Source organism: Trichosurus vulpecula, chromosome 8, assembly GCF_011100635.1.
Source record: "Trichosurus vulpecula isolate mTriVul1 chromosome 8, mTriVul1.pri, whole genome shotgun sequence".
NCBI lineage: Eukaryota > Metazoa > Chordata > Mammalia > Diprotodontia > Phalangeridae > Trichosurus > Trichosurus vulpecula.
Genome location: NC_050580.1, coordinates 86,566,000 through 86,581,147, shown reverse-complemented (window position 1 = coordinate 86,581,147; position 15,148 = coordinate 86,566,000). Strand labels below are relative to the sequence as shown.

At 42.0% G+C, this 15,148-nt stretch overlaps 2 protein-coding genes across 2 annotated transcripts; both read right to left on the bottom strand.

Annotated features, from left to right (window-relative positions):
- Nucleotides 1-5,851: 5,851 nt before the first annotated feature.
- Nucleotides 5,852-14,849, bottom strand: LOC118829574 (interferon-induced protein with tetratricopeptide repeats 1B-like). The gene is given in 3 exon segments (XM_036736539.1): nucleotides 5,852-6,441; nucleotides 6,444-7,213; nucleotides 14,731-14,849. Coding segments are annotated over 3 exon segments (1,479 nt in total).
- Nucleotides 11,101-11,916, bottom strand: LOC118828360 (1-acyl-sn-glycerol-3-phosphate acyltransferase beta-like). The gene has a single exon (XM_036734950.1). It carries the CDS (start codon nucleotides 11,914-11,916, stop codon nucleotides 11,101-11,103), a length of 816 nt encoding a protein of 271 aa, XP_036590845.1.
- Nucleotides 14,850-15,148: the final 299 nt, after the last annotated feature.

Sequence of the window (15,148 nt, the reverse complement as noted above, 5' to 3'; positions counted from 1 at the left end):
AAACAAGTTGTGGTATATGAACATAATGGAATACTATTGTGCTATAAGAAATGAGGAGCAGATGGATTTCATAAGAACCTGGAAAGACTTATGTGATCTGATGCTGAGTGAGGGGAGCAGAACCAGGAGAATATTGTACACAACCACAGATACATTGATTCTGTGATGACTAACTCTGATAGACTTGGCTCTTCTCATCAATTCAAGGTTCAAAGACAGCTCCAAAAGACTCATGATGGAAAAAGCTATCCACAGTCAGAGAAAGAATTACAGTCTGAATGCAGATTGACGCAAACTATTTGCTCTCTTTTATTTTCCTTCTTTTTTAGTTTTGTTTCTTCTTTCTCATGTTTCATTCCATTGGTTAAAATTTTTCCTTACAACTGGACTATTATGTAAATAAGTTCAATGCAAAGGTATATGTAGATCCTATATCGAATTACATGCCATCTTGGGGGTAGGGGGAAGGACAGGGATGGAGAGAAAATTTGGAACTCAAAAACTTGTGGAACTGAGTGTTGTAAAATAAAAAATAAAAAATAAATTAAAAAAAAAAGAATTACCAGTAAAAAAAAGTATGCAATGCCTCCTGATTTAAAAAAAAAAGGAGGATCAGATTTGTGATTAAAAAGAAATTGAGGAAGTGCTTTGTTAGTAATTTATGCATCACTGTAAAGTATTTGAACCAGTAGTTATGGTTCTTATCTGGACTTTACACTTTCCACTTTTGCAGAGGAAAAGGCAGCTAACCTCTTTTGCAGAGAAGCTAGAAATTTCAATCACCTCCATTAATGTAATTGTCTGGTCATTCATTCATTATATAAATGGTATGAAAGCTTTCTGTTTCTCATTTAAGTCAAGCTGAATCTTCATTGTGTGGGACTTCTTGTGACCATAGATAGACAGAAATTTTCCCAATTCATTTTTTTTTCTTTAGGCTCTGTGTGCATGCGTGTGTGTGTGTGTGTGTGTGTGTGTGTGTGTGTATCTGTCTGTCTGTCTCTGTCTCTCCCTGTCTGTCTGTATGTTTCTGTCTGTCCATCTGTCTCTGTCTCTCTCTTTCTCTGTCTCTCTCCCCCTCCCTCCCTCCCCCTCTTTCTCTCTCTGCTCATTTTATTGCTTCTTGAAACTCTGTAGTAAATATTTTGATGATGTTGAATGATGTAGTTTTGTTCTTTGAACTAGTTTGATGCCTTGTGTTACCTTAATATTTTAACATTTGCTTCTAGTTGCTGATGGAGGTAAACTAGAATTTTGGGCATGCATTTCACCTAAATTCCTTTCTACATATATTTTTTTGTTATTGCTTTTAATTTAATTTAATATCCCATTTAAGTTTTCTATTGCTTGGACCAGCTAGACATTGAAGCAATCTTCCAGGACCTTTCTGTAGATCTTCAATAGCTTTCTTGGATCCCTTCTGCCATATTTATGTTTGATGTCTGTCCTTAAGGGGTTTTCTTTGATAGTTCTACTTTGCTTCCTATGATTCGTACTATGACAATGGTTAGCAGACATATTGCTGTGTGAAAGTCTTGAAATGTATTTACACTTTTAAAAAATGCTGTGGAGAATACATTCGTTGATGACAGTTATAGCAGATGCTAGTTTTGCTAAATTACTCTACTTTGGAATAATTGGTCTGCTAATTGGATTCATATCAACAAACTCAAAAGAACTTTTTAAAAGTCCAGAAAAAGCATTCCTATCTTCATTTCAGATACTTCCATGCTTCTTTTGTCATCTATCTTACTACTAATTATAATTTCTGGAACTTGCATTAAGGAAATATTTTCAATGGCCTCAGGGGTCGTAGTTTAGAAGCTCACGAATTTCATCTCTTGTTTTGTTTAAACTTGGCTCAGAGTTGAAGTCATTTCTTATGATTGTCCTTCCCTGTTCAGCAATACATCATTACCAAATATATTTCAACGCATAATCATCACCACCACATAATCACTGCACCCTGGTTCTTTTTCAGTCCAAAAATTGGATTATAATCTTTCGTCGAATAATAGCCGCATGGTATAATTTTGATTGTCACTCCACTTAAAAGGCAAACAGAGCAGCAATGTATTCGCCAGTGGCATATGGATATGCAGTTATCTCTTGCTCATTGGTGATCCATGAGCCTAGAATTCTCAGTGAGTGCACACTGTCAGTATATTTCCCAAAGCCGACTGGTGTGGTTTGTTTAGAGCGCTGCAGTACTAACAGTATTGTCACTCAACCCAGGGAAGAGCCAGAGGTGCAAGGGGAGCCAGCCGCAGGCAAAGTTGCCATGAGTAAGTCACATGATATGGTAAGACTTGTATCTTCCTACACTAGCTAAACTGTACAGTTCATCTGCCAATGATACAGTTTAATAATAAATGATTTTAAGTAATCCTGGCACAATTTTTAAAATTTCACGTAATAGTCACACCCCAATTTTTGCAAAAAAATTTGTCACCAAATCTGCAATGATTATGCAGTGATATACAGTATGTGACTTGAAGCTGAGAATACTATTGACCAAAAGCATTACGAAGATCTTGCCTGCAACTGATCAGATGTGTTTTCAATTTTGTTATAAAGAATTGCTGGCACATAAAGAATTCTTGTCTTTGGTTCATTTCACATGCATTCATGGTTTGCCTGTTTTAATGGTCAGCACCTAACCTTCCTATTGCTTTTTTTTTTCCTTTGTACCTGTAACATTAGGTACTGCTGTGGATCACGAGGGTCTGTTCTTCCTCATTTTCTCTTCTTTTGGTTAATAGAAAAAGAGTTCAGCCACCAGGACCTTCACTCATATGACATGACACTCAGAGAGCTTTAAGGAAAATGTAAGTAAGCCTAGAGTTTGAGTTTTAGGGTTCTGTTTGAGAGAATTATAAAATCATTCATAAAACTAAACTGCGACTCAATAACCCCTGGGCAGGGGAGGTGGGGTATCTCTTAACATCTCATGCTTGAATCATAAAATTTTGTGTGGATGGTTTGTGAAATACAAAACCTTTCAGGACCATCCCTCTATGAAAAGTCTGATCCCAAATAATGACATTCCTATAGACAAAAAGAATGAATTAATTTTTTAAAAGAGACAACTAAGCCCACAAACTATGGTAGACAAAAGAAATGGGACATAGCTGTCTTTTTTCAGCTTTGCCTACACATACAGAAGGATGGAAGGGGGAGGACAAAAAAAGAAACTCCTCAGTTGACAGGCTTTACAAAGACAGAAGATTTCACTACTAATCAGGTCTTTCCTCCAACTGGTATGTTGCAATCCTAGCTGACTACTTTGGATGCTGATGCTGGCCACCAGGAGTCCATTTGTTTTCCACTCCCAATAAATAGTATCTGCCTGGTGTCCCACTCACTGTAGCCAAGGTCACATTGTATCCCAGCCCTCCTCTGTCTCAGTATCCCTAACTTCTTGCTACCTCAAGATATCATCCTCTCTCAGTACAAATCCTGTGAAGTCATGATAGACATCCCCATCCCTTCCAAGGAAGGTATTTCATTGGTCTTTGGAAATTTGTAAGAGGTGTTATAATAGAGTTAACTCTCATTGCTGGGGTAGTGGTATAGGAAGGGGTCTGTTTAGAAATGACTAATGTGAAAAAGAAAAGGAGTCGATTAAACTAAATTGAAATTAAAACCATGTCAAACTTTCAGCCTTCAGAATCGGAATCATTGTTTTAGAACCAGAAGGGAACCTGGAGGTCACAAAGTCCAAGCCACAGAGATGAAGTGACTTGACCAAGTTTTCCATGCAGAGCCAAAATTTGAACTTAGCTCTCCTGACTCTGAAAATAGCGCCCTCTTTTTCCACTGTTTCCTAATGAGTTTACAAGTCCGTTAGCCTCTGGAGTTTGATGGGTTTATGTGGCAATGAGCTTTTGCCCACAGAGAATGTGAACATGCACATTGGTACCTTTTTCAGAGGACAAAAGCCAACTCATTGACTGTGGCTGCTCCAGGATAAACTGGTTGGTTTGAAACCACCCTGTGGAGTCCTCTAGGCAGGAGATGGACTTTAGTGACTGAGGCTGTCTCCAAATAATTTTTCTAGCTCAGACTACTGGGAGAATGGATTCTTGTTGGAAGAGCCAACCCCTTGTACTAGCCCACAACAGGAGTATTCATCTGGGCTTCTTTTCCCTGTTTCCTTTTTTCCTTTTTCCTGATAGAAATCCTGAAAATCCAGTCGGTGAGGAAGGTGTGGTTGGAGGTGGAATTTTAGAAAAAGCTTGATGGGGCTAAGGCATCATTAATGGCTGCCCAGGAGCAGAAGCACATGGAAGGTGCACATGTTTGCCCAAGAGGCCTGTGAGTTCCTGACTATCTTTCACCTCTTTGTTCTATTTTGAGTACTGGTCAGGGACCTGAGACCTGAAAGTGTGAGGGAAGACATTCCTAGTACAAGTGAGTGCTTAAACATTTACATAACATACATATAGCCCTGTCCATATACATATGCACATTTACAGCAAATAGAAAATGTGTGAGAACTACCAATTTTTGTCCTAAGAAAGAAACTCACATTTTAACTAGTTAATTTAATGTTTTCAGATAGCCCCAAAACAGTGCCTCCTGTACTCTCTCATGCTTTTACTGTGGCTGTGGCAGTAGTAGCCAAAAGGAAGCACATAAGACAAAGAATCACGTTTTTGTCTTTTGCTTAATGAGTTTCTTTAGTCACTGACCTAATCCTCTCCATTCTTACTTATATTGGTTTATCTTAAATACTGGGCATGTGTTCCTAGAATCATAATCAATGTCATTCCAACATGGTAGAAGGTAGGGTATCGACTACCCTGGCACAGTCTAGAAGACCCTAGAGTCACCCACATGATATGATTAGTCTTTGAAGTTGAAATTGTGAGCAGGGCACTAAATACATACCTAACACTTATCTGTCTACTGTGTATGGGTGTATGAGGGAGAGACAGACAGAAAGACTAAATGAGAGAGATGGAGTGAGAGAAAATGGGGGAGGGGGGGAGAGAGAGAGAGAAAAAGAGAGAGAGAGAGAGAGAGAGAGAGAGAGAGACAGAGACAGAGAGACAGAGACAGAGAGAGAGACAGATAGAATCACATGGGAAATGCATGACCATATTTTGTGATAGGTGGTGCAGTGGATAGAGCAGTGCCTGGAGTCAGGAGGACCTGATTTCAAATCCATCCTCAGACACTTACTAGCTATGTGACCCTGGGCAAGTAACTTAATCCTATTTGCTTCTATCTCTTCATCTGTAAAATGAGCTGGGGAAGGAAATGGCAAACCTCTCCAGTATCTTTGCCAAGAAAACCCCAGATTGGGTCACAAAGAGTCAGACACGACTGAAATGACTGAACAAGAACAGCAATATTTTCCCAGAAGTTTTAGAATGGTGAATCGCATTTAACTTGTTACTTTTTTCTTAATCCACAGTAAATGACTGGATGTTGGGGCTGATTAAATATTCATTCCTATTTATTTGTATACTTTTGTAAATTTTTTCAATCAAACTTAATAAGCATCAAAAATGCAAATGTTTAAGTATCCGTAGCAGATGTGGAATAAAATCTTATATAAAGCCATAACATTTAATATAGTAGAAATAGAGAATTAATAGATGACAAATGAATATGAAATGTGCTTCCCTTGTGTCCTTCTCCAAGACTACCTGAGGTTTCACTACATTTGGCTTTATTTTCTTCTTTTGTGTATAGCAGATGTTGTGGTCTGGCTGATCCTATTTTGTGTCAAAAACTTTTAAAAGCAATACTGTAAGAAATAAGTACTGATTGATGATTGAGGCAGATTTCCCAGACAAACTTGGTGCACTCAGCTATATGTCACAGAGTGTTCATGGATTCTTCATTCCCAGGATCTCATCTGAGCTTCACAATTCTGTGATTTCTTACGTTCCTCACGGACAAAATCCAGGAGAAGCAAATACTCCATGTCGCCCCTATTTTGACGAAGTTGCTTTTTAGCTAGTTTCTCCACAGCATTTAGAAGAAAAGTCCTTACATATGTCTCTTTTTTTACACGTAATCCTTCCAAGTAGTGAGTAAGGGCATTATCCTTAGACTTCCTGTGAAATTCCTGAAAGCGGCCATAATAATAGTGGATCTCTTGCTTTCTCACATCCTCAAGCTGCTCCATCCGTAATACGCTCTGAAAGTTTTCTTCTGCATTTGTATAGTCACCATCTTCTGCATACATCTTGGCCAAATTTATATAAGCCAACACAAACCTAGGCTTGTACTCGATTGCCTTCTTAAAGTGATGCAAGGCTAATTTAATTTGTCTGTCAAAGAGTACTCTCATTTCAGGCTTGTTTTTTATCTGAAGCATTTGATCCTTATAGCAAAGTCCCACCTGGTGATGTAGGACAGCAGATGTTGGTATTTCCTGCAAAGCAAGTTTTAAGAAATGAAGAGCTTTTTCCAGGGAGCCTTTTTTTGGTAAAATTTGGCTGCATAGCGAAAGACATAGGGCTGTGACGACCTGGCTCTTAAAGCCTCTTCGATGTACCTTTCTCCCTCCTCTGGATATTGGTCCTGAAGTTTCAGGGCAAGAAGAGCCTTAATATAAGCATCTTCTGGATTGAGTATGGCTGCCCGTCTTAGGGGTTCCAGAGAAATGCTACGAGGATCTCCTCGGAAAAATTCATCCAGACGGTACACCACAATCGCAAATCCAGTGTTAAATTCAGGGTTGTCTGGCTGTGATTGCAGGGCTTTTTGGAAACAGACTCTGGCCCTTTCATAATACCTCCCCCCAAACTTGAGCAGGGCCCACCCTTCCTCACAGTCAATTTCCGGAAGCTCCACTCTATAGCGGGAGGGACTTGAAAGGTTCTGGCAACTTGCCTCCACCTTGTCCAGGTAAGTCTGAGCTTCTGGGAGTCTGCCCATGTGATAATAGATCCAAGCATAGTTTCCCCAGGCCACAAGGCTTTGTATTTCTGCTTGTTCAGCATGGTCCCGTTGGATTAATTCTTCAGCCTTTCTCAAGCTTTCCAAGGCTTCCTCATTTTCTCTTTTCAGGTGCTTTACATAGGCCAATGTGCTATGTATTCCCACATTGAATTTTGTGCCCAGGAATTTAATCTCCTGCAAAATTCTGTCCTCTAAATCAGGTAAGTCAAGGTCTCCTCTTGGTAAATCCCATGTAAAGTGACATCGCAATTGGATCAGGGCATCCCTGATGGGATTTCCCTCAGACATCTCACTGTGGATACAAAGAGCATTCCATTAGTAGGTGAGAATAGCAAAAATGATCACCCTAAACCCTATAATATCCATTATACTTTCTTTCAGTTCCCTTCAGGCCCTATATTCCTGGGCTATAACTGAATAATAGTGGTTACTCTCTCACTGCTATCTCTTCTTTTAGGGACAGGAGTTCTTAACTATTTTTATGTCATGATCTGCTCTGTCAGTCTAGTGAAGCCTATGACCTGTTCTCATAGTAATAATTTTATATGCATAAGACAAAATATAGAGGATTACAAAGGAAACCAGTTATATTGATATGTAGTTATTAAAATATTTTTTAAAACAATTCATGAAAGCCAAGTTAAGAACCTTTGTTCTAGAGGATCAGTACAGATGTGTTGCTGGAATATGTCCCTGTCACTCAGGGCTCTATGTAGAGGAGAGAAGGAAGCAGGAGTTCCAGGAACTTCCCTTTCTCACCTGCAGGAGCTGATATCTCACCCTCTGTATGTGAACCACCATGGGAGGTGTTTAAAATTAAAATGACAAGGCATTATGAACTCCTTTCTTGTACCAGAGAGGGAAGGAGGGAATAAGCATTTAAAGGGCGCCTACTATGTGCCAGGTACCATGCTAAGCGCTTTACAAATATTTCATTTGATCCCTAAAACACTGTGAAGTAGATGCCATTATTATCCCCATTATACAATTTGAAAAACTGAGACAAACAGGGTTAAGCCACTTAGCCATGGTCACACAGCTAGCATCTGAGGCCAGATTTGAACTCAAGTCTTCCTGATTCCCTGCCAAGCATTTTACCTACTACCTAGCTGCTTCTGGAAAACTCGCCCAGATGAAGAAGGCATGAAGAGCATCCTTTTCGTCAATCACTATTGCCCTTTGAATGATCCTCTGTTTGGTTATTAATAGCCAGTTATTAGTAGCTAGTTATTAATAGGGGTTTTTTTCCTCTTTTTATTTCTTCATTCACAGCCTGGTCCTGGTGAAGGATGCTAACAATGAGACATTCTCCTCCATCTTGGGTGAAATCTCACCCAACTGGGAGAGCTTATTTCTGATTAAAGGGTAAACAATCAGGAAGGTGATGCCATGATTTGCAAGTGAATTGGATTTAAGTGAGGGAGGGCTATGCAAAGTCACCAACCTTACTCTCTCCTCTAGAGCCATCTAGGCCCAGTGGGAAGGTATAGATCAAGATGACTGGAGATGGCCCTGAATGCAGTGGGAAACTTTGGCCTTTTTAAGCTAAGACACCTGTGACAGCACCACAATGAATCCCTTACTTGGCAGATACATGGCTGTGGGGGTTGGGGTGGGATGGGGTTCCTCAGGAAGGAAAAGCTTTGCTTGCTTCTACATAATCACAATCTCCCCATGTCAGGGTCCTAAGAGGCTAAAGCCTGCATGAGCTCATCCTGACTGAGATGAATGAAAAGCCTGAGAAACAGAGTTTCTGGGTAATTAATAATCAATTTATTAATTAGGCGAGTACATAATCAATAAATTGAGGTCAGTGGTTCTCTCAGAAACCAAAGACCCCTGAAGGGAAGCTGCTGAATGTTAAAATACTTTGGAAAAAGGGGTGTCCCTGAGGTTGAAAATGAATCCTGATTGGTTAACAATTAATGAGAGAATGAATATTATAATGAGAGGTGAGCTTTCTTTAATGAGAGGCTGGGGGGGGGGGGGGGAGGATAACTTGACTTTGATCATGTTGGCATGCTTGGACAAAGAGACTCATCTTCACCCAGACCATTCCCTCATGAGGCAATCTAGATGAGGATCCATCCCCACCCAGACCACTTAACCAAGACCTTTCAGCTCTGACATTTTATGAACTCTTTTTATAATATAATGTATAAGTTCTTATAATGTATTATACCATCTAAAATATAGGGTTATCTAGAGCAGGGAAGAATAATGAATAAATTAATGAATTATATTTCTGCTTCTGTTCCCCGAGCTAATTGTTTAAGTTATGGCTTCTCAAGCAGCTACTCAAAAAGTACTTTCTGAACTTATACTAAGGAACAATCAGTGTGTTATGGGATACAAATGGCATATACGACGATGGTCCTGGCCCACGGGGGATTTTTACCCTTTTTTTGAGCTTTTCAAATAATGGCTTTATGAAAAACAAAAATTGTGCAATTTGGATCAAAGATACATTTTTTACAAAAGCAGACCTGACCAGCAAAGGCACTTTTCCAATAGAAGCCCAGCAGGCAGCCATGGACCTCATTTGCTGTTTTCCCAGAGCTGCAGAGACCCTAAGATCCCCTTTCACCCTCCCCCACCTCAACTCCTCTGGCTTTGCCCTCCCCCCTCAGTAAAAGTGCTACTAGATTTAAACTCTAGGTTATTTAGAGCAAGATGCTCCAACTTTCTCTCCCCGTGATGATCAGGTCGCTCCCATCCTTCTTTTCTTTGTAAACACTGATAAAAAGAGGAGGGATGTTGAGCTCTAGAGGACCTCTGGGAAACAAGAGCAGAAAAGACCCAGAGTGCCAGCTCTGCCCTCCTCCCTCAGCCTGAAAGACTACCTCCAAAGATTGCCTGGAAATCCTAGATTCAAGGGAACATTTGGCAGGAGGGCATCTCCCCGAACATGCTCCTCAGGACCCATGTGGGTGGTCTGGTGGGGAAGCCACCACTGTAGCCCTAGCAAAGGGCAAAGGTCTGGACTTTGTTCCCTCTGGGGCACCAAGCTAGACTTAGCACAAGGGAAGTCAGTGCACTATGACTGGCTGACTAAAGTTAGCTTGGGAAGAATGCTGAGCTATCCACTGAATCCCACCCCCACCCCCAATAACCCCACTAGCTATGGGGAACTTTTCCTTTTCCTTGTCCTAGTCCTCAGGAAGCCAACTTCTCTACCAGGCCTGCTACTTCTAAGGACCTTGTGTCTCCAACAACTAGGCTGATGGTTTGAGGGCAGGCTCAGCTCTCCTGGGTAATGGAGGACAGGGAATCCATTGCTCAGTCCATTATCTCCCTTTTCTCCTTGACCACAATCTAAGAAGGAACACGGTCTCTTTAGACACAAGGAGAGCATTCTGAACTCTGTGTGCCCTGGCCTGTTGCTCTAAGGATACTAACATAAAATAGATCTCTCTTCACCACCATCCACCCAAGTTCCAAGAATAATTGGGCAAGGAATTCAGAGACATGGCTGTGCCACCTCTAATTTCAGGTCTCTGGGAATTCAAGCATCACCAAAGGGGGTCTTTGCCAGCAACATAGGCTGTCTGTCCATCTGGGGGTGTTTTGTAGCTCCCCAGAGTGCCAGGACTCAAGCACTAAGATAAAAGGCTCAGAGAACACGGAAGTAGAAGGTTGGGCATTTTCATACTCGCTGTGCAGCCTGGAAAAGTTTGTTTCTAATACCTGAGCTGGACACCAGTGGGCAGAGTAAGGATGATAGGGGTATGATGTTGACTTCAGTGCCAAAGAGTCAGACCACATAGCCCCTAAAAGTCAGGGAACTTCACCCCATTCTCCCCAAAAGCCATTCATTCACCTGGACAAGACCTCAAACTCCAGAATATGGTAATCTGGTTCTCCTAGCAAAGGTCACTCACAGCATGAGACTTAACTGCTCAGGTTGTGGGATAAAAGAGAGGGTGTCTCAGGGCCCAGTCATAGGGAGGATTAATGGGGAGGAAGGCATTAGTGTAGAAACCACAACCATGGCTGACAAAGGAAGGAATGCCCAAGGGAAGATGGTAAGAAGAGAGCCTCTGGAGAGGGTGACCCAGAATGAAAGCACAGGGGAGGCACCAGGGAGGTGGAAATTGTGACATCTGGCAACAGAAAGGGGAGGTCCCTCTGTTCATCCTCTGTCACCCTGGGCAGAAGGGCAGGGGATGGTGCCTAGGGCTACTGCACAGGCTGCATGTTTGGACCATTGGTCCCATTTTCACTCAGCTTGTCAGATAGTCTGAAAAATGTCTCTTTCATGACAGAATGGCAGGTCTCTAGCAACTTTGGGATGTCAGTCACTGTCAGGCCTTCTGTCTTGATTGGATCCAGCACTTCTATTTTGATCTTCCCTGATGTGAAGATTTTCTTCCCTGGATGGTAAAAGGAAGAGAATGACAAATATACCACAGGAACGATTGGCACCTGGGCCTGGACAGCCAGATAAAAGGCACCCTTCTTGAATGGCAAAAGGTCATAACTTTCATTGCGCGTTCCCTCAGGATAAATCCACACTTTCAGATTCTCCCTAACCAAGGTGTTTCCCACCTCCTCCATCGTTGACTTGGCTGTGCTTGTCTGCTTTCTGTTGATGAAGATGACACCCCCAAGGTACATGATTAGGCCCACAGGGCCTGTGTAAAGCAGCTCCCGCTTGGCAATCTGAATGCAGTTTCTTGGGAGGATCTCCATCAGACCCATCATATCCAGGATGCTCTGATGGTTGGAGATGATGACACACGGCCTGTCATCATGCAGTTTCTCTTCACCGTGTGTCTCAAACCGAAGCCCATAAAAGTACTTGAAAGTTTGGACAAATCTCTTGATGATACTCATGTTGCGCACGGTGCGGCCCCCATGGCACAGGACGCAGACCACGCTGGCCACCGCGGCGCCCACCAAGCATAACACGCAGTAGGAGCCGATCTTGAAATAGAATTTGGCAGTTCGGCTCAGCAGCGGCAGCGCCCAAATCCACGGCTCCAGACCGACCATACTGGCTTGGGCTCCCGGCCGGCCCGACCTGCAGGAGCGCTCTTGGAAATGCGCGCGCGCCTGGCGCGCCGGGGAGCCAGGCGTGCCGGCCTGGGGGCGTTGGCGGGGTCCTCCCCCTCCTCCCCACTCTCAAGGGGGAGCGCCCGGCGCGCTACGGTCTGGGCCGGGGATGTCCTGGATCTTCTGCCCACCACTCCCGACGCCGGACCGACTCTGCCCGCCATGGGTGCTGCCGCGCGGTTCCCCGGATCTTTACTCTTGATTCCTGCCATTAATAAATGAAAGGACCCTTGCATTTCATGTTCCAAAGCCAGGCTGAGCAAATATGCTGGTATTAAGCAGTCTTTCAGATCGATGGGACCTAAACACTGGCCTAAAAGTTAATCCTCATTGCTAATCAACCTACTTGGGCTAACTGAGCATATTCATTCAATAATGCAGCATCCTGAACCTTTACCTTCCCTAGCATTGAAATGCAGCTCTCCCAGAGACACAGAGGAAAGTGCATCATCCTGGGATAGGGATCAGGACCTGACAATAAAAATCAGGATGTGGGCTGACTAACCACTGGAAAACTAGCCTCCCTGGCTGGGTGAGCAGCCAACTTCAATCAGCTCCTCTGGTTTATGGTGTTTCCTTCTCAGGTCGGCTCAGTAGGCACAATTCCTATGCCATCAGCCTTACAAACACAAAATATTTTCACGTTCCATGAACTCTAGTTAAAGCCAAAGGCAGCCTGGTATACTGGTAAAGTAAGTGAACTTGGAATCAGAAGACGGGGCTTTGAATCCCAGCGTTGCTAGATGATGGCTCTTTGACTATGAATAAGTCATTTAACCAATGATATCCGGAGGGTAATGTCCTGATTTGTGTGTGAATAGGATTTAAGTGAGGCAGAGCTGCACAAGAGTCATCAGCCTCACTGTCTCCTCCAGAGTCATCGAAGTCCAGTGGCAAGACAAAGCTAAAAGGATCCTCGATGGCCCAAGGTGCAGTGAGGGTCCTAGGCCTTTCTAAATTAAGATCTTTCTGATGTCTCAGTTTGTCTGAGGCAAAGCCCATTTAATGACTAAGGGCTAGATAAAAATTGGGACAAAAGATGGCCTAATTTACCAGCACACAAATATCAGTCTGGGAGGGAGAGAGCCTCAATGTTTCTGACCAGATTCTAAACCATCAAAATCTAAACAATGAGCCACGGAGGCTTGGGCTGGGGGCTACTATTGGCCACTGGATGGAAGCCTGAGTGATTTGGTTTTAAAGGTGTACTCAAGTAGCACCCTGTGAAACATTATGGGTTTTTTTAAAGCTTTCTGGATGAACCACAGCAATGAGGTCTACATTTAACCTCCGTTATCTCATCTCTTTTAGCTAGCTAAAACATCATATTGTAATGAAACCACAAGAAAAGAAGTGTTCTAAGTGTTCTGTAAGTAAAACTACACAAAATAAGCTTCCATTTTTTTTCAGGTAAAACAAATGACCTTAAGAACAAATATTTTCAAAGCAAAGCAATGCGTATGAATTTAGTCAATTGTTCTTGAAGCTCCAAACACTGTGACATAGACATATCCTAAACAGAGCCTTAATTTTTCCTATTTCTGGATTTTCTTTTATTAATAAACTAATAAAACTGTCAAATTGGAAGGTACTTTGGAAATCAGAAATGTTAGCTAAGTGCAGAGCCCAGACAGGATAGTCTCCTTAGGGAATATGTTGGGATGATGATAATTATAAGACACTTTAGCCTAATATGAAGTTGCAGCTTCAAAACTGATTTGTGGGTTTTTTCCTTCCCTGTCAAGATATCTGACTCTGTTTGTCACCATCACTAAGTGAGGCCCCACTAGGGTACAACATGTACTTGTTGATTAATGAGTAGGAGATCCTCTATGAATGAAGACAAAAGAAAATGATCCAGATTCTAAGAAGGAGAAAGACACAGAGAGACACAAAGATCAACAGACAGATAGACATACACTGAGAGGAAGGAAGGAAGGAAGGGAGGAAGGGAGGGAGAAAGAGAGGAAGGGAGGGAGGGAGGAAGAGAAATAAAGAAACAAAGAAAGAAAGAAGCAGAGGCAGAGGTAAAGAGAGAGGGAGAAACAGTGAAAAAGAAAATTAGGTATAGAGATACCGACAGTGAAAGATAAGGAGAGAAAGCTAGAAAGACTAAATGCAAGACTGAATGATAGGAGGGGAAAGATAACTTCAATAGAGACAGAAACAGAGATCTAGAGGGAAAGAAAAACAGAGAGAAATAATCACCAGAGACAGATATTCAAACAGAGACAAAAGGCAATATAGAGAGTCAATGTAGTAAAGTCTGTATCTTCAATTTTCCCTCTTTCTTCTTCTCTCTAGGTCTTTCTCCTTGGTCTCCAAGCATAAACAGGTCGCTACTATATTGTAAACAAAATTGGACAAAACTTTGCCTGACCCTATTGACCCTTAAAATTTACCACCTGAAGCCAAAATGAATCTCCTCCAATCTGGCCACAACTCAGTAGTGGGTCATTTATAGAATATGAAAAGTCCTTAAGAACAGTACAGGGTCATTGATGGAGGTAAAGAAACTAATTTGCTACACCTACAGATATGGCAAAAAGGAAAGGGACAAATATGTTCTGTTGCCCAATTGGAAGAAGCCATTATAAAATATTCATTATGGAATCTCCAGGAATGCTGATGCAGAGGCACTGACTCCATCAGAAATTTAGGCTGCCTCAACATATGAGCTCAACAAAGAGCACTGATTACAAATTTTGAATGTAATCAATAGCTTAAGGGAGAGAAGCAGAAAAAGACCCTTACCTCATGGCTCTGTGTGTGCCTGTCTGTGGTCCTGAAGAACTGTGGCCCGGCATGATTTATGCTGCAATTAATAAACTGGTGCCTTGTGGCTTGTCAAGGAAAGTCGGTGCAGTAAACATGAATGTGTGTGCAAGATAAGAAGACATGTTAATGGATAAGATGTGTTTGGGGTGAGGAGGAAGGAGTGAAAACACACCAGGAAAAAAGAAAACAAAATATGAAACAGAATTACATCTAAGCTAGAGTCCTATTTGGGGGAAAGGACCCTTTAGGCAGTACATAAATGACAGTAGTTATGAAAGAGGCCTGGTTAAAAGCAAAATCTCTCACATGGGGCAGATGATTTCAAAGACATTTAGGAAAAGGAGTTTTACCTTTTACCTAAAGAAGTTTCACTTTCTAGTGAGAGTCAATGTGG